Source organism: Schistocerca piceifrons, chromosome 3 (genome assembly GCF_021461385.2).
Source record: "Schistocerca piceifrons isolate TAMUIC-IGC-003096 chromosome 3, iqSchPice1.1, whole genome shotgun sequence".
Taxonomy (NCBI): domain Eukaryota; kingdom Metazoa; phylum Arthropoda; class Insecta; order Orthoptera; family Acrididae; genus Schistocerca; species Schistocerca piceifrons.
In genome coordinates this window covers 176,499,268-176,522,083 of record NC_060140.1, presented here as the reverse complement: position 1 = coordinate 176,522,083, position 22,816 = coordinate 176,499,268, and the positions used below count along the sequence as shown (strand labels likewise).

At 37.8% G+C, this 22,816-nt stretch overlaps 1 protein-coding gene across 1 annotated transcript in view; it reads right to left on the bottom strand.

Annotated features, from left to right (window-relative positions):
* The window catches only part of LOC124790119 (xylosyltransferase oxt), a 97,842-nt gene that overhangs the window by 35,735 nt on the left and 39,291 nt on the right, over positions 1-22,816 (bottom strand). The window contains exons 8-12 of the mRNA XM_047257692.1: positions 22,191-22,367; positions 14,310-14,415; positions 9,479-9,681; positions 8,138-8,269; positions 6,165-6,380 (exon numbers count right to left, since the gene is read on the bottom strand). Coding sequence (XP_047113648.1) covers positions 6,165-6,380; positions 8,138-8,269; positions 9,479-9,681; positions 14,310-14,415; positions 22,191-22,367 — 834 coding nt within the window. The remainder of the gene's footprint in view (positions 1-6,164; positions 6,381-8,137; positions 8,270-9,478; positions 9,682-14,309; positions 14,416-22,190; positions 22,368-22,816) is intronic.

The window sequence follows — 22,816 nt, the reverse complement described above, 5'->3', positions numbered from 1 at the left end:
CACCAGCATACTGGAGGTACTCATTATCTATGCACTACAGTTCCACCATGACATTGTGAAAGGAAGTGAATTACATACTGTAAGCTCTTCCTCATAGAATTCAAATGGCTTCAGAATGTTTCAGACTGAAATGCTTTGTCTGTGATGCAAGGCTCTGCTACTAACAAATTGCAACCATGCTGTAATACTCAGCTAGCACCAAACATGATGTCAAGGCAAGGTTAGAAAAAACTGTAAGCCACGTGTGCCTAATATGGAGCAAACAATGCTAGTTTAGAACTTATAGTTCTTTTTTTGTGGGGAACCACTGGGTTAGAAATTTCTAATGAATGTGTTGATTGTCTTGATGAAGAGCATTTTTTGTCATTTTTCTCACAGCACTTCTCTGTAAAAAATGCTAGCAGATTGCTGGTATCACCATGGCACTTTTTTGGAACCAATGAGTTTTGATTGCTAGCTGTCCCCAAAATATGGTCACTTTGATTTTTTTACATATTGAGAATAACTTAAAATTTTGTTGAGTAACACCATCACACTTTTCCTCCCGACAATTAATTTTTGTTTCCCGGCACTATATAAATGGAAAAAATGAATATTACATCGTATCCTTAACAGTTGCTAATACCATGTTAAACAGATGCAGCTTCAGCAACCCTGTGCCTTGTATACTTCTGCCATCTCTTTACATGCACGAAATACAATGTAAATGTAATTTTCTTTAAATGCAAACATTTTAGGTTAGGCTTTACCATGACTGTTATTGACATTTAATGAAGCAACAAGTTTACTGTTACCAGCTACTGTTTATTTATCTACACAATGCATTTCAAAAGGTTTAAACCTCCCTCATCAGGTGAATCCATGTGACGATGGAGGTTTAAACCTTTCAAATGCATCATGGATACAAATAAACAGTGACTAGTAACAGTAAACTTGTAGTTTCATTTAATGTAATTTTCACTGAGAAATATCAACTTTATTGCACAAAACCTAAAGAACAAAAGTTGGAAGCCCTTAGAGCTTACATAATCAACAAATCTCATACAGAAACTAACAGAAAGTATTAGGGTCTCAATTCTGGAGCTTGTTCACTGTGCCTGAAAGAAATCTGTTAAAATTATAAAAAAATCTGTTTTAATTACTACTGAAACTGAATGTGATGCATAACAATGACATAAGTTAATGATAAACAAGAGATTGCTTTTGGTTATAAAGTTATGGTGTTACAGCCAGTTGCAATAATGCCTCCGACTCATCAAATGCAATGTAAATGTTGTGATATCTATTGTTAATTGTGGAACAAGAGGAATGACCAGCTTTTCCATTTTTAATATGATTTATAAGAAACATAATGGAAAAGTCTTTGTATTATTTATTTCTATATTGTATAGTCAAATGTTACTTGTTCAGGTGTGAAAAAAATGCCAAATTAGCATTCTGGAGCTGCACCTGTAAAAATATAGGCCCAGTTGCCTGCCTTAAAGTCAGCCATCTGTAACTTGACAGGTGCCCTTTCTTGATGGTTCCCTTTGTTCCTCTGAATCTTCTTATGTATTACATACCACTGGACATCTCAATAGAATCTGTAATTTGAGTATTTGTCACTAGATTTTGTGTGGGCATGTCAGTGTGCCAGTTTTGTTCTTTCTTGTGTCTTTGCAGCAGCTAATTACTATCACATGCACCTTTAGACGTGTTATTATTGCAATGTGTATTATAATGAGATTTTGCTGATAGTGACATTGATTTTTTGAACAATGAATTTGGAGATGACTATGAGAATGATAAGGACTATTTTAAAGTAGAAATAAGAGAGGATTTGAGCAAAGCATGCTTGGAGCATGATAATTGGTATTTTTATTCAGATTTCAGATGAAAGCACTTCAGTACATAATTCCAATGTGGTTTTATTTTCGAACATTACTTTTAATCATAGAATAAGAAGAGGGCAAAAAGTTACTTAAAGGGCAAACAGTGACATTATTCCCCTGGAAACCTTAATTGAAGAGCTTGGAAGACCAAGCGTGAAGGCAGATTATGAGGAAAGCTGGATGACCAGTGATCATGAGCCCAATAACTGTATTTTCAGGACACTCTGTATCATGCAATATACATTTAGATAAGAACAGTACCACTTCAGGGATTTCATTAATGCCTCCAAACAAACTGTATGATAAACATGAAGGGACAAACTAACCTGAATGTCGAACAGAACATATTGGAGTCACCTTTGTCAAAATGGGTAATATGTTGAGACGGAAGCAAGATGACGACTTGAAAACAATATCACAAAGACATGAGCAACCAATGTAGTGAGTGCAAGTCACACTGTGTAAATTATCGTGTTTCACAATTTATCATACAAAGCAGAAAGTTTTCATAATATATCCTCAAATGTGATTACTGTACATAAGACATGTTATGCATTACTATTACACATTTTGTGTAAAAGACTAATGTTGCTTTCTGAAAGATTCTTTGCATGCTCCCTTGACCAACTTTTCCTGTTATTAAAAACAATGTTATAAAACACTCAATAATGGAAATTCCTGGATGAAACAATACCCTGATCAGCTAAAACATTATGACCACTACCCGCTGCGATGATAGACACTGCCTGGTGGCACTGTAGGCATGCGACTTGGTAAAAAAAGGTATCTAAACAGAGGAGACACAGATGGGGAACCATTCTAGCAGAGATATGGGCTGCAAATGGGGAAATCCATTGAGATAAGCGACTTTGACAAAGAGCAGATTATTATTGCACAGAGACTGTGAATGAGTATCTCAAAACTGGCAAAGCTGGTCAAATGTTCACATGCTATGACAGTAAAACCATCATCAGGTGCTAAATGGTTGGACCTCCATGACATCACATAATGTGGGGTTTATGGGCATTTCTGGTCTGTAGCATCTTAAATGGTGATCTGAGGCATCTCTGCTGAAATAGCACAATGCTGGAGCTGTATTTTTTCTCGAAATTGGAAAGTGACACATATTAAATTTTTTGTATTGTTCTTTGTAACTTTACTGCTTAAATAATTACATGTCTGTCAAGTATGTGCTTCTCATAACTTATGAAAAAAAAAATTAAAAGCTTCCTAAACACACGAGTTAGGGGCATTTATGTACATAAAAGCACCACATTGCATTGACATTCTTGCAGAGCCAAGTTATCAGAAGCTCACTACATTTAAAATTTGATATAAAAAAAGTTTTAGTCTGAGAGCAAAAAGATTTTGCACAAGTTCTTATGTTATAAGTATAAGCAAATGTGAAAAGTTTCATGAAAATCTGAGATGGTGGTGGTGGTTGTTGGGATGTTTAAGGGGGACTAAACAGCTAAGGTCATCAGTCCCCCAAAATCTGAGATGATGGGTGACATAACTTGCATGATTTGACATGGAATGACCCTTACTTCAGGTTTATTTATCAACAGTTATTTTTTATTTTTAGTTCACTGTTGCTATTTGAGTTTACATGCTGTCATTTTGTGATTTGGAGTAGTGAGTGGAGCTCTGGATGCTATAAAATGAAGTGATAAGTGAAGAAATCAGAACATTTCCAACATGTTCTTCTGTTTGAGTCTGATAGAGGGGTGACAGCAGAGGGGAGGAAGCCAGAAACAACTGTGTCATGTATGAGGATAATGCCATTGGATAAAGCACATCAAGAAAAAGGTTTTCTCTTTTTAAGGAGGATCATTTGGATACGTGTCTCTTCAAATTCAAGAAGACTTTCGGGTTTGATGAAGATTGTTTAAATGCATTAATTCATAATGATGCGCAATGCATTAATTCATAATGAAGCGCATCAGTGTACTCCAGAACTGACAAATGTGATGAACTGTAATCATTCCACAACCATGTAACATTTGCATGCAGTGGGAAAGGTTCAAAAAATCAGGTGCACGGGTGCAACACACTCTAAACCGAAATCATAACAATTCGTGGGTGGCTGTTTGTGCATCTCTGCTTGCTCGTTATCAATTGGCTCATGAAGAATACCAACCAATTATATCCTGTATCTTTACTGGTGATGAGAAACGGTGTCTTTATACTAACATATGGAAAAGAAAGGAATGGTTTAGTTTAAACAAAGCAGCAACTCCCCATACAAAAACTTGAGTGCAACCACAAAAGATAATGTTATACATCTGATGGAGCAGCAACAATGTGGTGTATATGAATCACTGCTGACATTTATTGTCAACAACTGAGAGTTTCAATTTTTCTGCTATCTATTGAACAACCTTCATGGAATTTGATTTCCAGATGAAAATGCGCTCCGAACATGGCTTCACAAGTTCTTCGCCTCAACACCATGTGATTTCTACAATCACAGAGTCAAAAAGTTAAGCATTGGCAGACTGTTGTAAATGGTGAAGGAAAATATATTAATGATGACTAAAGCATCTGTTACAGGTATCTGTTGAGTTTATTAAACTAATGGAAAAATGCTATGAACTTATGCATCAGCCCAAAAATATGGAAGCTTAAAATTTTTCATTTCAGTAAATATTATTATACACTGTAAACTTCCTAAGGGTTACTACACAGTTGCAAAACTGATAAAAACAACCTGGCTTTTCAGCATAAGTTCATGTGTTACAGTTCATATAGTTATCTCTGGTTAATTAGCAATATGATAAATTTTACAATGATGTCTGTATGTCACAATGAATGAAAATTAAGAACACAGCAATCATTTAGCATTATCCCAACAAATTTTAAAAATAATTATTTAAACAGTTCATTAAACAGACATGTGGTAACCTTTGTAAAAGACTGATCATGTGATCTTTGTCCCTGAAAACCACATGTTGAAGAGTATGAATGGAAAGATGAAAAACGGAATCTTCCTGCTATGTTTGAAGACAAACAGATTGACATCAATACAAAGTAAATGTATGGCTGAACTTTTATAGTGTTGACAGCAACTGACTTTATTTACCTAATGTACTCACAGGACCACAATCATAATCAGTCTATCCTACCAGAATTCCAGCTGAAACTTCAGTAACTATGAATGTCTAAAAACAACAGACTTGGGTAATACGCATAATCAAGAAATTGTATGCTTGCAGAGTACTCAAGATCCATTCACCTTATGCCTTGTCTATGCATCATCATGAACAGCAAACAGCATTTGAAGATTATGTTTTAGTGACAGGCAGTCACTCAGTAACACTACAGTACCTGAGAACCACAATGATAAAAAATAAAATAAAATAAATAATACAAAAAAAATGCTGTAGCAGTATTTGTGAAGAAATAACAAATGCGAACAAGATTAAACCACCATCTAGCTTGGGGACCCGCTTCATTTAATCTGCAATAACATGCACCAAACTGTTTCAATTCTTGAAAAGCTACTGTGGGTTAGGATGCACTTGTGATGGAACAGGACTTCATATCCCAAAATTATGTCACAATTTTGTATCATGAAATTGTGTCACATGCCTGTAACATGAGAGTTTTCATAATGCAAGTACTTTATTTTAGTTTCTACAAACATGTACCTGTGAATGTCATTTTTATGAATTGGTAATTCTTTGTTGTGTGTTCCTAAAGCTTCAGGGTAATAGAGGCTGGCAACACAGCACACAGAATAGTCGTCTGAAGCCACAAAGAGCCAGCAATACTCCCCATAGAAAAAATGTAATACAAAACTTTCTTTTTGAACACAAGTCTTATGTGTAGCTGTAGTTGCAAGCTTGTATAAGATGAATAAACTTGTACAACATACATGATCCACAGAGATACAACTTTTTTGTTTTCTTTTTAAGTGTCTGACAGAGAAGGTAAAGATCATCCAGCTGTCAACAAGACTCATACACTGAAAAATGTAAATTAATTCACTTGGAAGCAGAAACATAAAAGAATATCCTTGAGAGACTGCAAGAAAAAAGAAAAGTGACACCTTTCAAATATAGTATGGCCCAATGACAGGGAACATAGTGATACAACATGTAATCTTCCACCCTGTACAACCTTTGGCGTCTATTATGTTGTAGATGTTGGAATTACAGCTAAAGTAATACAAAATTATTACTAGGCGATCTATAGAAGCTGAGGATATAGCACATAAAATCATTCATACATACTCACGGAACGGGGCTGGTTCTAGAAAATTACTCGTATATTTAATATTTAGGTACTTACCAAGGTAGTATCATCAACATGAATGTCTGCAACCTGGGCAAGTCTTCCTGCTGGGTCTATCCAGAGAGCTGTCAGATTTAGTGATACTGCTGAATTAGTTCCTAATGCTGGTTCTATCTCAACAGCTAATGCTGGTTCTGAGAAAGGGCCTAAGCTCCGTAGATGATTCCTCAACAGCTGTTCTTTTTGATCGTATTCAGAGCTCACAACTGCCGACTGGAAAATGGAATTAAGATATCACAGATGATTAAAGAACCACCCCTCTTCTGCTTATGTGAGAAGCCAGGTAGACAAATATACAGAAACAGATAGAAAACTTTAAAAAATATTGATAATTGTTCTATACACATCTACCATTAGTTTTGGGTTTGGAACAACTAAGGATTAGTGGAAATACAGAATCAGTAAAATAACAAAAAAAAAAAGAAAATATTAAAAAAAATTATTGCAGAGACATATGCTGTGCAGCAAGATATGTATTACGTCATAACATTTATTGCACTGGATCATTTCAAAACTGGGATTTTCCTGAGCATTTACACTGGTGCAAAATATCCTAAAATACATAGGTTTTGTCTGTATGGAAGACCAAGAGGCAAGACCATCCCATGATTTCAACCCACTAAACTCCGTTCCAAATGCGTCACTGTTTTATCCCATCCCATCAGAAGCAGGGACACCTGTGGAATTATCTATATCATATATCACGGTCTGACCACAGAGTTTTCGGTCTTAGTTTTAACCTGACCTTCACATCTCTACAATGTGAGGAGTCACCAGAAATAACATGTGGTTTGAATTCCATCTTAAACTGTAGGTCCTCTTTGTGTGGTTGGATTACTGCAGTATGTTAGGGGCATGCAGGGAGCTGAAGTAACGTCCACTACAAAGACTTGCCCCATGCCACTTAGCGACATGAAACTTTTATTACTATCAACTACACTCATAATTAAGTTATGCGAGTTATATTCACATCTGTCTGTTCTTTCTTTTTTTTTTTTGCCAGACTCGTCATTTTTGAAAATTAATAATTCACAATTATTTATGTGCCAAGTCTGGTGCATTTTTTGCCAAATTCAGTACTTTTTTTTGCCAAATTTGGTATCTTTTCCTAAGTAATCAGTGTTTTTTTGTCAAATATAGTGTAATTTTTTTGTCAAATTTGAAATTTGGCGACTTGTTTTGCCAAATTTGGTATTACTTGTCTGAAATATTTGGTGGCTTTCTGCCAAATTTGGTATTATTTTTTCCATATTCAGTGTTATTTTTTGTGGAATTCAGTGTTATTTTTTCTCAAATTCAGTGTTTTTTTTTTTTTTGCCACATTCAGCATTTTCACTAAATTCTTTGCTACTTCTTTGCCAATTTTTGTGTTACTTTTTTCTCCCAAATTCAATGTTAACTTTTTGCCAAATTCAATGTTGTTCATTTTGCCAAACTCTGTGTTTATTTTTTTTCCAAGTTTGGTGGTGTTTTTGCTAACTATTGTGCTACTTTTGTCATCATCTCAAAGTTTGTTACACAGGAAATGAATGTCAGATTAATATTACACAAATCTCAAACTCAAGAAGATTAAATATCAAAATGCAGTGCTAACATTTAATAACTATCAGCTACAAATATTAATAACTTTTGATATAGCAAAATTACAAATTTTGTGGTATCTCGTAAAAATCACTAATTTTATATTACTTCACTATAAACAGTTAATTTTGTGATTTTTTCATGTTAGCATTTTTGCATAGTTTTGCTGTCCCCACTTAAAATGCATTTACATTCCGTTTTTGAGGAGGTTGTGAGGTATTTTGAGTTATTTCATTAAAAACAGTTAGTTTTGCATTATTTTTCATGTTACTGTTTTTGCAGAAGTTTCCTGTCCTCACTAAAAATATATTTACATTTCATTTTCTTGTGTTGAGAGATATTCTAATGAACTGTACATTACTCCAAGAAAAAATAATAGCTACAGTTACCTTGATCACAGACTGCAGGGTACCATGGTCAAAATTTCGAATGTGATCCTGAGGCTTTATCCAGGTTTCCAGTCTAACAGTTGTAATTCTGTTTGCTTCTTCTAGTTGTGCCTCAAACAGTATCAATGAGCCCTGCAAATGAAAATTTAATATTTCAGAATGTTAACATTAAGATTTTAAGTAATTTGTTTGAAAAGAAAACCTTTTTTCACTGTCAAAGTCCACATTCTTCATAATTAGGCAGCTTTTCCATACATAAGTCCTGCATCCAATTCACAATATTGCTTATTTGCTGTAGTGCAATAAGTGCTTCATAGTGTAGATAACAGCACGTGAATTTTGTCACCGATTCATTGTTAACGACTGAGAGATTGGCTGCAAATGGTTTGGACAATGATGAATCAGTATTTAACTCCCTTAGACTCAATAACACACAGAACTGTCACACTCCAAGGTGTACAACAGTATTTTTAACTTCTTGGATTAAATCAGAATGAAGAATTTGGAATTTAAGCAGTCATCACTACTTGTTATGTGCCCATCCACAACTCAGCACATCATCTTTAAAGTGGTGTGCCCTCCCAACATTATTATCCCGAAAAAAAAAAAAATAAATAAATAAAAATAAAAAATAAATTGTTCAGCTCATGAACATAAAATTGCCAACTTACATCCTGAGACTAAATATCAGCAACTTCAATGTGATGCAGTGTCCTCAGTAAATAACTTAATACTACCAGTTGGTTATAGCATAATAGAAGTGCAGCTACTCATGGAGTTCTAGTGTGGGCTCTAATTACGATATGGCAGTGGAAATTGGTAAATATGCTAATGCATTAATGCAGAACCCATTTACAGTGGAAAAAAAGTAGTTCCATTTTTGGTCACCAGTTGCAAATGTGGCACTGTACAGCATCTCGTCGCTGTCTCCAGTGCTCATAAAGAACAAACTGTGTAAGCGGCAGTTAATAATAAAATAATTGTTATACTTTTCTCATTTGTTTGAGCTTTCCCACGCATGTCCCGATGCTTATCCATTACATATGGAAACATTTCTACATGTCTTTCCTGCATTCTCAGTGCCAGATTTGTACTTTGTGGACAAACCTGGAACTAATTTTTTTCTAGTGTAAATTGGATTCGCATGAGTGCATTAGAATATCTACCACGTTTTGCTGCCATTCCATAATTACATTTTTTTTCCATATTTCTGCAAGTAGAATTACAAACACACATTAATATTAAGCCACTTACTCTACATACCAGGGTACTGCAAATTTCATACATAAATGTTTTCACTAAAAATTAGAATCGATTATTCTTTGGCAAATGGAGATTTACCTTGTAGATGTCTTTGAAGTGGTATGAAGTGACCGATACAATTTTCTTCACACTCAGGGAGCACCCATCATTATTAATATTTATATCTTTTGCAGTGAGACGTGCAAGGCTGAAGGCGAGTGTTACAAGTGCATCATCAGGTGATGGGCTGAGATCATCACTGTGGTATGTATTCTGCCAATAACTATTAAGCCCAGTAATACCTACAGAGACATATGGGACAAATTAAAACCAATATAAAAATTGATGATATCAGAACTGATAAGATGAAACAGTTTTGTTATCTCAGTAGTACAACCACAGATGACAATAGAATCTTAATGGAAGTGAAGAGAAGGACTGCTCTAGAGAACAGGCACTTATGACTAATTAAAAAAAAAAAAAAAAAAAAACAGCGAACACAGGATTATAGATTTCAGAAAATGCTCTGAAAAATCATTTGGTATGGTGTACTTTGCACTATGAAACTGAAATATGGACTTCGGGTATATTGGAAAGGAATTGAACTCTTCGTTTTCCTTGTCTTCATAGAGTCGACATGTTAGTAGTCAGATGCCCTTCTTGTTGCCATCCCCTCTCCCTCCTTTCCCCACAGGAGGGAACTATATACGCACCATCTGTCTGCACCTAGTGGTACTCCATGTGAAAGTGTGAGAATGTTTACAGGATGTTTGAGAGTCGTGTAAATGAGGTGAGACGTGGGTGCAGCCTTGGTATTCACCTAGTCAAATGTGGGAAACTCTTGCTGTTAATCCACTGGCTGGATTCAATCTGAGGCCAGTGCACCAATTCAATCTGAGGCCAGTGCACCAACATGAATCACAGAAGCGACATGCTAACGCATTTGCCTATGTGGGAGGGGGGTCAAACAGGAATCAACTTGAAGCTACTAATATGCTGATGTGGTGGGAAATGACAAGAACAAGCTGGACAGAAAGAAAAATCATCCTGGAAGTCTTAAGGAAAGATAATGAAGAGAGGAGATTATTAAAGGAAATGAAGTAGAGAAAAATAAATTTTTGTGGACATGTCATTAGACACGACACTATCATTATTAAGTCCGCCCCCCGGTAGCTGAGTGGTCAGCGCGACAGACTGTCAATCCTAAGGGCCCGAGTTCGATTCCCGGTTGGGTCGGAGATTTTCTCCGCTCAGGGACTGGGTGTTGTGTTGTCCTAATCATCATCATTTCATTCCCATCGACGCACAAGTTGCCGAAGTGGCGTCAAATCGAAAGACTTGCACCAGGCGGGCGGTCTACTCGACAGGAGGCTCTTGTCACACGCCATTATATCATTATTAACGTACATGAAGGAAAAGTGGTGGGAAAGAAAGGAAAGTATGGCTTATGACAAAGTATTTGGAAGACATCAAGAAATAGAAGGGATGTTAAAATTATGTGGAACTGAAATGAACAGCTGACAGAACTGAATGGTTGCATTTACAAGTCATCATCCATTTAGAATACGTACATATGTAGGTAGGTAGGTAGGTATGAATGAATGTATGTATATATGTTAATATAATAGAGGGATACATTCCATGTGGGAAAAATATATCTAAAAACAAAGATGATGTGACTTACCAAACGAAAGCGCTGGCAGGTCGATAGACACACAAACAAACACAAACATACACACAAAATTCAAGCTTTTGCAACAAACTGTTGCCTCATCAGGAAAGAGGGAAGGAGAGGGAAAGACGAAAGGATGTGGGTTTTAAGGGAGAGGGTAAGGAGTCATTCCAATCCCGGGAGCGGAAAGACTTACCTTAGGGGGAAAAAAGGACGGGTATACACTCGCACACACACACATATCCATCCACACATATACAGACCATATTTAAATATGTCTGCTTGTGTCTGTATATGTGTGGATGGATATGTGTGTGTGTGCGAGTGTATACCCGTCCTTTTTTCCCCCTAAGGTAAGTCTTTCCGCTCCCGGGATTGGAATGACTCCTTACCCTCTCCCTTAAAACCCACATCCTTTCGTCTTTCCCTCTCCTTCCCTCTTTCCTGACGAGGCAACAGTTTGTTGCGAAAGCTTGAATTTTGTGTGTATGTTTGTGTTTGTTTGTGTGTCTATCGACCTGCCAGCGCTTTCGTTTGGTAAGTCACATCATCTTTGTTTTTAGATATGTATGTATATACGTACGTATGTAAACCTAAGAAATCATGAAATCGAGAATGAGTAGTAACAAAACATTACACATTTCAAACTTTTAACACGATAAACATATATTTCACACTTTTTATTCGTCTTACATACAGAGGGAATCAGAACACTGATCTTTAATTAACTACTAACACCAAAGTAACCTCTCACACACACAATCAATAAAAAGTTAAATCAAGAATAAATCTCAATGTAAATAATGTATGGAATAAAAAGTAGAGCCTACTCAGTATTGTTTATGTGCCTTCTAATGACTCTGCACCTTCACAGTTCTGTGAGTTGTCACCTTTACGCCTCCACCAGAACATTCCATTCCCATATAAATCTCAGTGTTTAAGAAAATACTGGTGGGGTACTATAGTGACACAATGAATTTAATTTTAACAGTCTGTCAGTATGTAAAAAAATGTCATCTGTTCATCCATTGATGTACAGTGCAGCAATAAAGAGAGGGCATCACTGCTATACTGTGGCAAGCTACTTAGGCAACAATCATTGTCATTTCTGCACACAGCACTAATGCATTAATGATACAGTATTCTGAAAAAGAGTACTAATGTATCCTGGAAAAAAGTTGAACAAAACAGAAGGGGAAAAACTGCAACCAACCACTCTTTTTGATGAATGCTTTATTTTGCCACAATTATTTTCAGGCATAACTCCATCACCTGACAGCACCAAATATTTATTGAACAAATTTTACCTGAGCATGGACGAAATGTTTTTCATTTTGCAAATCTTTCCCTCAAGACCAAAATCACATGAAATTTACACAAGAAATCCTTGCTGCCATCTGCTGATGGGTTCAGGCTTGAAAGTAGTTATGGCAAAATTAAGTGTTCATCAAAAAGTGAGGTTAGTTGTTGTTTTCTCCTTCAGTGATATTTAGGAAAACAGCTGCGGTTTTCTCAACCCACCGTGGATAACACAAAGCTATGTCTCACAAGAGCTATAGTGGCTATATAATTTTAGGAAAAAAAACACTAGAAAGTACAAGCAATCAGCATAAATTGAGTAACTTGTTACCTATGTAATGTTTCACTAAATTATCACCTACAAGCCAAACAACAGCATGTTTCACAGAAGAATAGTGTTAGTTATGTGAGACAGAAGTCAGTCGGTAGAACCAATCTGTATGAATACCAACAGAGCACCTCTTTCCAGATGAACTGCGATGCGAGGACTACTGAAGCACTGAAGCATTGGAGGAAGATGAACCTTAGACAGCTGTGGATAGGTCACTGAACATTCATTCCTCTGGCTTTCACAGACACTGTCAGATATATTTAACCACTGGTTAGTCATACAGAAAGTTCAGCTAATGGCCATGTTGCACACCAATGAATGAAGTTAGCTATTGTGCATGCATAGGAACAGGATTCTCATACCATCCTATGTTCTGTAGTTGCTGCAGCCTCCAGTGAGATGGGATAATCAAGTACTGTGCACAAAAGGTTTCATGAAGATGGTGTGTCTGTCAGAAAACTGGATATATTTGTGTTTCTCACCACTTATCATCAAAAGAGTGTTTTTAGTACACTAGATTAATAGATTGATGGATGGCTGCTTCTCACTGTAGCTTTAAAGTGACACAATATTTGTTTGGGAAGAAGCCAGAATACATTATGACAGATCAAAGATATGTGTAAGGGATCTTCTAGACATGTAGTGTTATATGAGTGATTACATATCCTTAGATGTCAAACACATCTCCTTTATTTCCATGTGAAACTTAATTCCCCAGTCTGAAGACTTGATAAATTTCATGCTTATATAGGACATAACGCCAATGGTACTGATTTCTTCTTTAAGGTAACACTGGCACACAGTGGTTATATTGTGAACAAACATCTTAAATAGTCAGTGCATTAAGTGGTTAGTTTAATCTACTGACATAAATCCCAAAAGGCATGTTTTTGATGTTTTCAGATGTCTAACAAAACACAGGCAATATGGAAGGAAACTGAGATACTATCTTAGAATCAGAAACATCTATGCCTCTGCCAGAATGTTAGTTTCACTGATATAACTTGCTGACCCTTGCATCCACTGTGACAGTGTTTTTTGTCACAATGAGGTGATGTCATGCAGATATCTACAGGACTCCTTGGCAGTTGAACTACACAGCTTGCTATCCTTTTTATCATGTGTCTCAGTACTTAGCAGAATGACACCCATTTTGAAATTTTTTGTAGAGGAAAAAAAAAAAAATAGAATACTGGACTCCAGAACTACTAGTCCAGATGGATATATGCACTACATGGCTCAAAGGGTAATGGGAGAATCTAAGCAATAAGTAATTGCTTCCACTATAGTACCTCATCTGCTCTAGTGCTTCTAAAATTTGCTATAACAATGTCAAAGACAGTGGGTTTGTTTGGGCAGTATGTCATTGTGACTTTTTTATGGAATTAAACTGAGTAATCATTGTATTTCCACTGATTAGAATCATCAGTACACACTGTTGTAAGAACTCAGAGTCAAAACCATTGGTACCATTATCAATGGGCCTGCCTGTTATACATTAAATTCTTCAGCAGTCCACTTCACAAAGACATTTCATATGCTGCAACACTTGTCCTTTTCATACAACAAAACACCGATTTCTGATAATTTTTTACAATATTCATGGTCTCAACAGTTTATCAACTCACTTGCAGTATGTGGACCATACAACCACTCATCCAGCTGGTTTATGATTCCCTGGTTAACAATAGCTTCAAACTTTCGAGCAAAAAATAGCTGTCGCCCTTCTGTTCCCTGGAAAAAAAGCAACAATGCAGTAGAACATTATATATTTTAACATACCATAAATACTTTGTAATGATTAATGATTATAACCTATGGCCAGAGACACATACATCAACAACAAATATCAGAAAAAAAATATTAGAATCAGAAACATCTATGCCTCTGCCAGAATGTTAGTTTCACTGACATAACTTGCTGACCCTTGCATCCACTGTGACAGTGCTTTTTGTCACAATGAGGTGATGTCACGCAGGTGCTATCACACACCATATCCCAGCATGCTCTCTTGTACAATTGTCAAGGAGTCCTGTAGGAGGTATCTACAGGACTCCTTGGCAGTTTCATTATTATTTCAGTTCTTGGCACTGAAAATATTTGCAGACATGACATATTAAGATTGCACACATGACAAATTAAGAGAACTAAAACATAGTTATAAGGTTATTACAAGATAAACATTGCCTGTTTTATTGGAGTAATTCTTCTCTGCTTCTGTTTACTTACAAAAAACAATTTAGAATAGGAATAAGCTACTACTGATGAAACAAATGGTACATTTGACAGTAAATATGGCAGAACATTAGACTTATTTCTTTCTCACATTATTACTGGTTTTAATAAGACACATTTTTTTATTTTCACATCATCATCACTATCACCACCTTCATCTTAAGCAGTGGACCTTTGACATCAACAGCTAAGTCTCCCCTAGACTTTGTCACACATTACAGTCCTCAGTGATAACACATCCATGCTGCTCCTGCAAGTTTTCTATTTATCCACCTTCTATAAGGTGGTCATTTCAGATTTTTTTCTTATATCCAGCAAAGATCTATCTCTGCCTGTCTATCACTCATTTATCTGAATTAGTGTCCCATTCACTTTCATTTCATTTTCATTGCAATAATTATTATGTCTTCCCCTCTAGTCCGTTCAATGGTAAGTCATTCAAGATTTGCACTCAGACACATTAAATCTGGCTACCACTCAGAAATCAAGCAGTGCCTGAACAGGCACGACTAATGCAGGATGGTGATAAAGTCTTAATCCATTTCTAAGAAATATCAACAATGCAGGAAAAGAAAGATTCCTACTTACCATAAAGAAGACACGTCAAGTTGCAGACAGGCACAATTTAAAGACACTCACATAAAGCTTTTGGCCACAGCCTTCATCATAAAAAGAGATACATACACACACACACGCACACACACACACACACAAAAGCAAGCACACTTCTCACACAGGACTGACAACTCCTGCATCTCAGACTGGACTGCATCACCACGTAGGATGCAGCACCAATCTGGAGGGGACAGGGAAGGGAAAGGGATAGTTGTACGGCTGAGGAGGGAGACGAGCTCTGTCTGGTGGAGTGTGTAGGGACTAGAGTGCCAACAGGCACAGCATGAGGAGATTGTGATGCAAGGAGGTGGGCAAAAAAGGAGAGGAGGAGGGAAAGATGGGCAGGTGCATTGACAGAGGACCGCAAATAAACAGGGAGGAAGATGAGAGTGGGGAGGAGGTGATAAGACAGAGAGGGTGGAAACTGTTGGGTGGAGGGTATGAGGACAGTATGTTACTGTAGGTTGAGGCCGGGATAATTACAGGAGTGGAGTATGTGTTGTAAGGTTAACTCCCATCTGCACAGTTCAGAAAAGTTGGTGGTAGACGGAAGGATCCAGACGGCTCAGGTAGTGAAGCGGCCAATGAAATCAAGCGTGTTATGTTCCACTGCATGTTGTGCCATAGGGTGGTCTACTTTGCTCTAAGCAACAGTTTGGTGGTGGCTTCACCCTGGTGGACAGCTGGTTGCACCAATATAAAAGGCTGTGCAATGATTGCAGCAGAGCTGGTAAATGACATGGCAGGTTTCACAGGTGGCCTGGCCCCTGATGTGGCAAGATAAACTTGTGACAGCAGGGATATGATCCTTGTGGCAAGGGGCTGGGATTGTGAGTGGCATAGGGATGGATAGGATGTTGTGGAAGTTGGGTGGGCAATGGAACATCACTTTAGGAGGGGGGGGGGGGGGGGGGGAGTATCTCGGGTAGGATGTTCCTCATTTCAGGTCATGATGATAGATAACCAAAGCTCTGGCAAAGGATGTGATTCAGGTGTTCCAGTCCGAGGTGATAATGGGTGATGAAGGGTCACTCCTTTGTGGCTTGTTCTTGTGGGTGGTGGGAGGATTTGGAGTATGAGGGGAAATGGCATGGGAGATCTGTTTGCGGACTACGTCTGGGGGATAGTGCCTGCCTGTGAAGGGCTTTGTGAGACCTCAGCATACTGAGTAAGGGAGTTGTGGCACTGCAGAGTCTGAGAGATGGAACCTCCAGCGGGTATCGAAGTCATATTTAGTTAGTAGCATCTTTGGAAAGAACACACACCAAGTTTGAGCCATATTGGTCTATTTCTTTGTGTTTGGCATTCATGTGAGTCAAGGAAGTTGAGTGACTGTCAATAATTGGATGAAAAATAATTTTGTGTGGTGGTTAAACATTACTTTATGAAAGGCAAAACGCCTCAGGAGACTAAAGAGAAGCTTGATAAACATTACAGTGACTCTGCACCTTCGATTAGAACATTTTATCAGTGGTTTCAAAATTTTCAGAGTGGTCATATGGGCACAAGTGATGCTGAACGTTCTGGACACCTTGTGGAGGTTACGACTCCAGAAATCATTGATAAAATCCATGATATGGTGATGGATCACAGAAGAGTTAAGGTGCGTGAGATTGCTAGTGTTGTGGGCATCTCGAATGAATGGGTACATAATATTTTGCATAAACATTTGGACATGAGAAAGCTCTCTGCAAGATGGGTTCTGCGATTCTCTTGCCTGATCAAAAACGGAATTGTGTGAACTATTGCAAGGATTGTTTGCAGCTGTCCAGGAAGAATACACAGGACTTTAAGCATTGTTTCATCACTGTGGATGAAACATGGGTACATTACTATACTCCTGAGACCAAAGAACAATCTAAACAGTAGGTTACCAAGGGAGAATCTGCAACAAAAAGGTGAAGACCATTCTTTCAGCTGTAAAGGTTATGGCGACTGCCTTTTGGGATTCACAAGGGATAATCCTCATCAACTATCTGGAAAAGGGTAAAACTATTACAGGTGCATATTATTCATCATTATCGGACCATTTGAAACCTAGCTGCAAGAAAAACGCCGGTGATTAGACCGCAAAAAAGTCCTTTTCATTACGACAATGCACCAGAACACACCTCAACAGTTGTGGTCACAAAATTAATGGAAATGGGATAGCAACTCGTTTCACATCCCCCCTATTCTCCAGACTTGGCTCCCTTGGACTACTATTTTTTCTCCAATTTGAAGAAATGGCTGGCGGGACAAGGATTTTATTCAAACAAGGATGTGATTGCAGCAACTAATAGCTATTTTGCAGACTTGGACAATTCCTATTATTTGGAAGGGATCAAAAAATTAGAACAGCATTGGACGAAGTTTATAAGTCTAAAACAAGACTATGTAGAAAAATTAAAAAGGTTTACACCAAACATGTAAGTAGTTTTTATTTTTCCACAGACTTTTCAAATGCCTCTCATATATGGGAGGTTATTTTAGATTTCTAAGAAATAATGGATTTATTTACATAATTATAATCTATTTCTGCAATAACATGGGCCTATTTTTTTAAAATTTAATCAAGAAGATTGCATACAACAGAAAACATGTGGGTGCTGTTAGCGGGCAACTCTGTGGTTTACCTTATCCGGAGGTGCAACAGGATTTCTCCCAGAAATTTCACAAGCCAGCCCCAACAAGAGCAAACATACAGGATGGGCAAGAAGTCCCTGTACCCACTGTTATCGAATGTGGATTGATTTTTTTTGTTTCAGCACAAGTCTTACTTGCGTATTAAGTGTCCAGTATATTGGTATGTTGTCCAACATACTGTAAACACATTTCCTATGCCTCCATATTTTTCTTGACTTATTTTTGAGCAAGTCCAGTGTTATAATGTGAAATGCATCCTCAACAGCATTACACAGTTCTTTGTTTGTAGCATAACAATGTGCAGATACATGTGCCTTAATGACTCCCCATAATGAGTTAGGTGTGGCAAGGTCAGGACTGCTTGGTGGCCATTTCAAGGGAGCTGGTGTTGCTGAACCATGACCTATCCAACACTATGAATAGTGTTCATTTTGGAACTAGTACACCGCAAGAGTGTAGTGAGGAGGCACTCCACCTTGCTGCAACATATGCGTTTTGTGAGGCCCCTTTCCTCAAGTTGAGGTATTAGTCATGTTTGTAATACGCATAAATAATGTGCACCATTCACAGTCCTTTTAAAAATGTATGGGTCAAGCAGATGTTGTGATGTCACTGTTGCCCACATCATTACATGAGGCGGGTTCCATTTTAACTCAAATGTGTAATGAGGATTCAATATTTCTAGCACATGGGCTGCAATAAATGGTACATTCATCTAAAAACATAATATTGGCATGGTTCACTGCATCTGGAAATTGAGTCAACAAAGCACGGCATGATAAAATGCACTCATTCCGGTCTGAACCTGATAATTTGTTTACAAATGTCAGCCCAAAAGGTCTTCATATGATCTCACATTGTTGTCACTGATATACTGAGTTCCAGTGTCAACTTCATAGGAGATTGTTCTGACAAAGCAGAGATTCCGGAACATGTTTCTTCTCATGTCTTCTTCCTTCCACTCTGTGGCGTGTCTTTAACACTGCCAAAAGCAAAAGCACATCTTTCCCAATTCAGAATTGTTGCCTCTAGTGGTGGAGTCTCATTAAATCTTTCCTCAAATGCTCGCATGGTCTGTCTCATTGTGTTGTCATTCATGAGCCCACACACGTCACTAAGTGCTCCTCAATATTATAACTATAACCGCTCACATCTGCCGTGGCTAAAAATTAAAATTTGGCTGCAACTGCGAAAACATGTCAACATGAATACCAAATGACAAGAAGTAGCATAGCTACCAACATGCATAACAACATTTGATACTAAGCAGGTGTTACAGGTGTATAGGGACTTCTCATCCACCCTGTACAGTTACTTGTCAATAAGTTCTAAAGAACTAGAAACACTGCTGAGGTATCATACTCCATGAGACCTCCTGTAGCTCCAAGAGACACTGAAGTGAATAAGAGAGACAATCGAGAAAGTCAAAATGCATCAACTCTTCATTTAAGCAATGAATTTGACACGCCAAAATCAAAGTTTTGAAAGTTTTACACCACATTAAGATGTTTCACAAATTAGACCACAAGAAGATAATGCATATGTGTTATGATTTGACAGAAGCTGTGCACAACAAACACCTTACAGATTACAAGTTGTTTGCTGACAAAATCACATTCCATATCTGCAGGAAAGTTAACATAAATAGCAGCCACGTAAGGAATAAAAAGCCAGCTCAAGCTATCACTGATGGTGAACAGACACACCAAAAGTGAATGTGTGTGAAGCCAGCTCATGCTACCACTGAATGGCAAAAACACACACCAAAAGTGGTGTTTGTGGTTCGGATTCCCAAAGACTATAGTTTATGGACTCTTCAGTTTTGCAAAAGAGACAATTAGAGGAAATATTTACCTTGATATGCTGGAGCGATTCCTGGAACCATGATTCAGCAAGAAGGCATTGTGGACATTCTTGTGTTCCAACAGGATGGGGAATCCCCTCATTTTACTCTCATAGGAAGGGAGTGCTGGTACCTCAATCGAAGATTCACCAACAGATTGATGGGCAGAGGTTCAGCAAGACTTTGGCCATCATGTTCACCTGATTTGACCCCTTTGGATTTCTTCGCTTGGGGGTTACATAGCGTCAAGGTTGTGCAAAATGTGGTAAAGGATCTAAGAGATTGAATTCAGGATACAGCATTGCCTATTTCACAAGATATAATTCAGAAGGTATTCAGGGCTGTTCTTCAACGATGGGAGGAATATATCGAAATGTATGGAGGCCATGTTGAACTGCATTTATGCAAATGCATCCATTATTTCTTAGAAATGTATTGAGATGCTATGACCACATTGCATTGAGGCACAGCATAGCAAACTGGACCACATTGTACAGCCAAGAATATGATCCACCAAGCTGCAGTTGCTTACATTCCAAAGTCTCCAGGCAAACTTTGAACACTGGAGGAGTAAGGTGTGCTGCTCTGCAATTATGGGTAAGCATCAAGCTCAGTACATGCTGACCCCTGCAGAGAATCACAGCCTTTTATGTAGTGAGGGCCAAATGTTTTCAAATTATGAAGGAGACCAAAATAGATTGTGGAATATGAGACACCATTAGGAGAATTTCTGGCACGATTACAGATGCTCATTTACTAATATAGTGATAAATTAAGTCTCTACTTAAACCAGAGGGATGAAGCTCTGGGAATTGGAGAACATTTTGCACAAGTGATTACCAGTGTCAATAAAGAACTAATGCTGAGAGGGACAGTTGGGACTTCAGTTTCAATACTGTGGGGCTACACAACTGGCCTTTCTCAAGTTGGATTCAGCATTTTCTACAGTTAACAACATGCCATTTGATCAAGACAGTCATTGTAGCACTTCACGAGAGACATCCTCTTTAATTTGGGACAAATTATGCTTTTCCTACTCAATGGGGCGTGATCCTAATACCTCTCCCGAAACAATGAAAGGACATAAAAGTGTTGCCCTCACTAGCTGTGTAGAAAAGATCACGGAGTGATCATGAATCATTGGCTTGTCTGGGTTCTCAAATCAAGAAGTTCATAAGTAGCTTCCAGTGTGGACACAGGAAGTATTCTTCTGCCACTGATAGTGTGACCCTCTTGGAGGTGGCTTTATAGGAGGCTTAACTAATTAGGCATCATGCAGGTGGTACTTTCCTGCATCTTGGAAAGATCTATAACATCTCTTGGAGGCATAAAATTCTCATGCAGCTCCATAAATGGGTCTCTGGGGTCATTTCCCCACAAGACTTTTCCTGTGTTCTTTTGTGCACATTTATTTTGTAGCATTTTATTATTATATACATTATTTTCAAAACTTTCTGCAGCACAGATCAGATCAGGCATCAATGACCACATTGTTTGGTACCCTGCACCCAAACAGCAGTGGCAGCAATAAACTAACATCACACTATTGCAAATACAACAACACTAACCAACAGTTGCCATTTATCAAGTCCACATACCTAATACTGGCTATATAACTATATGAGAGAAGGAAAGTTTGCTACTCACCATATAGCAGAGATGCTGAGCCGCGATAGGCACAATAAAAAGATTCACACAATCATAGCTTTTGGCCATTAAGGCCTTTGACAGCAGTAGACACACATACAAACACGCACCCACACACTCACGCAAGCACAACTTGCATACACATCTGCAGTCTCAGAGAGCTGAAACTACACTGCAGTGTGTATGTGTGTCGACTGCTGACAAAGGCCTTAATGGCTGAAAGCTATGATTGTGTGAATCTTTTTATTGTGCCTATCGCGGCTCAGCATCTCTGCTATATGGTGAGTAGCAAACTTTCCTTCTCTCATACTGTTACATTCCAACCTGGATTTTCCATTGTTTAATACTGGTTATGTTTTTTAAATATTAAAATTTTCAATTACTTTACAAATGTATGGACACTTTGTTTTTATCATGCTCAGTCACTTAAATTTTTGTTTTTACTAAATAAATGGTTGTTAAAACTACAACAGTAGTGAATAACACATCTCATTTCAAAAAAAGTAAATAGTTAAGCATATACTTCTCAATGTTATAATAATACCTGGAGGCGTGGCCAATCATCAATCCTGAAATCATTGGGACTGCAACCACACCAATCAACAACATGTTTGTACTGACATTTGCATCCCAGTCGCCGTTTCCAGTTGGTCACATGTAGGTTGTTGTCTACATACGTGTTGCAAAAACGTGAGTTCCGCAGCACAGTGTGGAAGAAAGTCTGAAACAACAGACTGTGAGGAGCAGCAAACCAATACCAAATATGATGTGAGATACTTGCAAATGTAGCACAGATATTTAATAATTCATCCTTGTAGAAGGAATTGTGCGATAAATAAAATATATGCGGAGCATTCAATGAGTAATGGAACATATTTTTTTCTGGAAGCAGGGTGGTTTTATTCAGCATTCCAATACACCACATTATTCCCCATTCTTTCGGCTGCATATCCTGTTTTTTGAAATAATCTCCATTCAATGCAACAGACCTATGCCACCTATGGTAGTGTCTGTTTACCTGCATGGTACCATTCTACAGGTCAATGTTGGAGTCAACATGCTGCTGCATCAATAACCTGCCCACCATGTGCGTACTGCTTCCCGCCTGGGCCAAACAGATGGAAATTGAAAGGTCCGAGATCCGGGCTGTAGGGTAGATGAGTGTGAGGC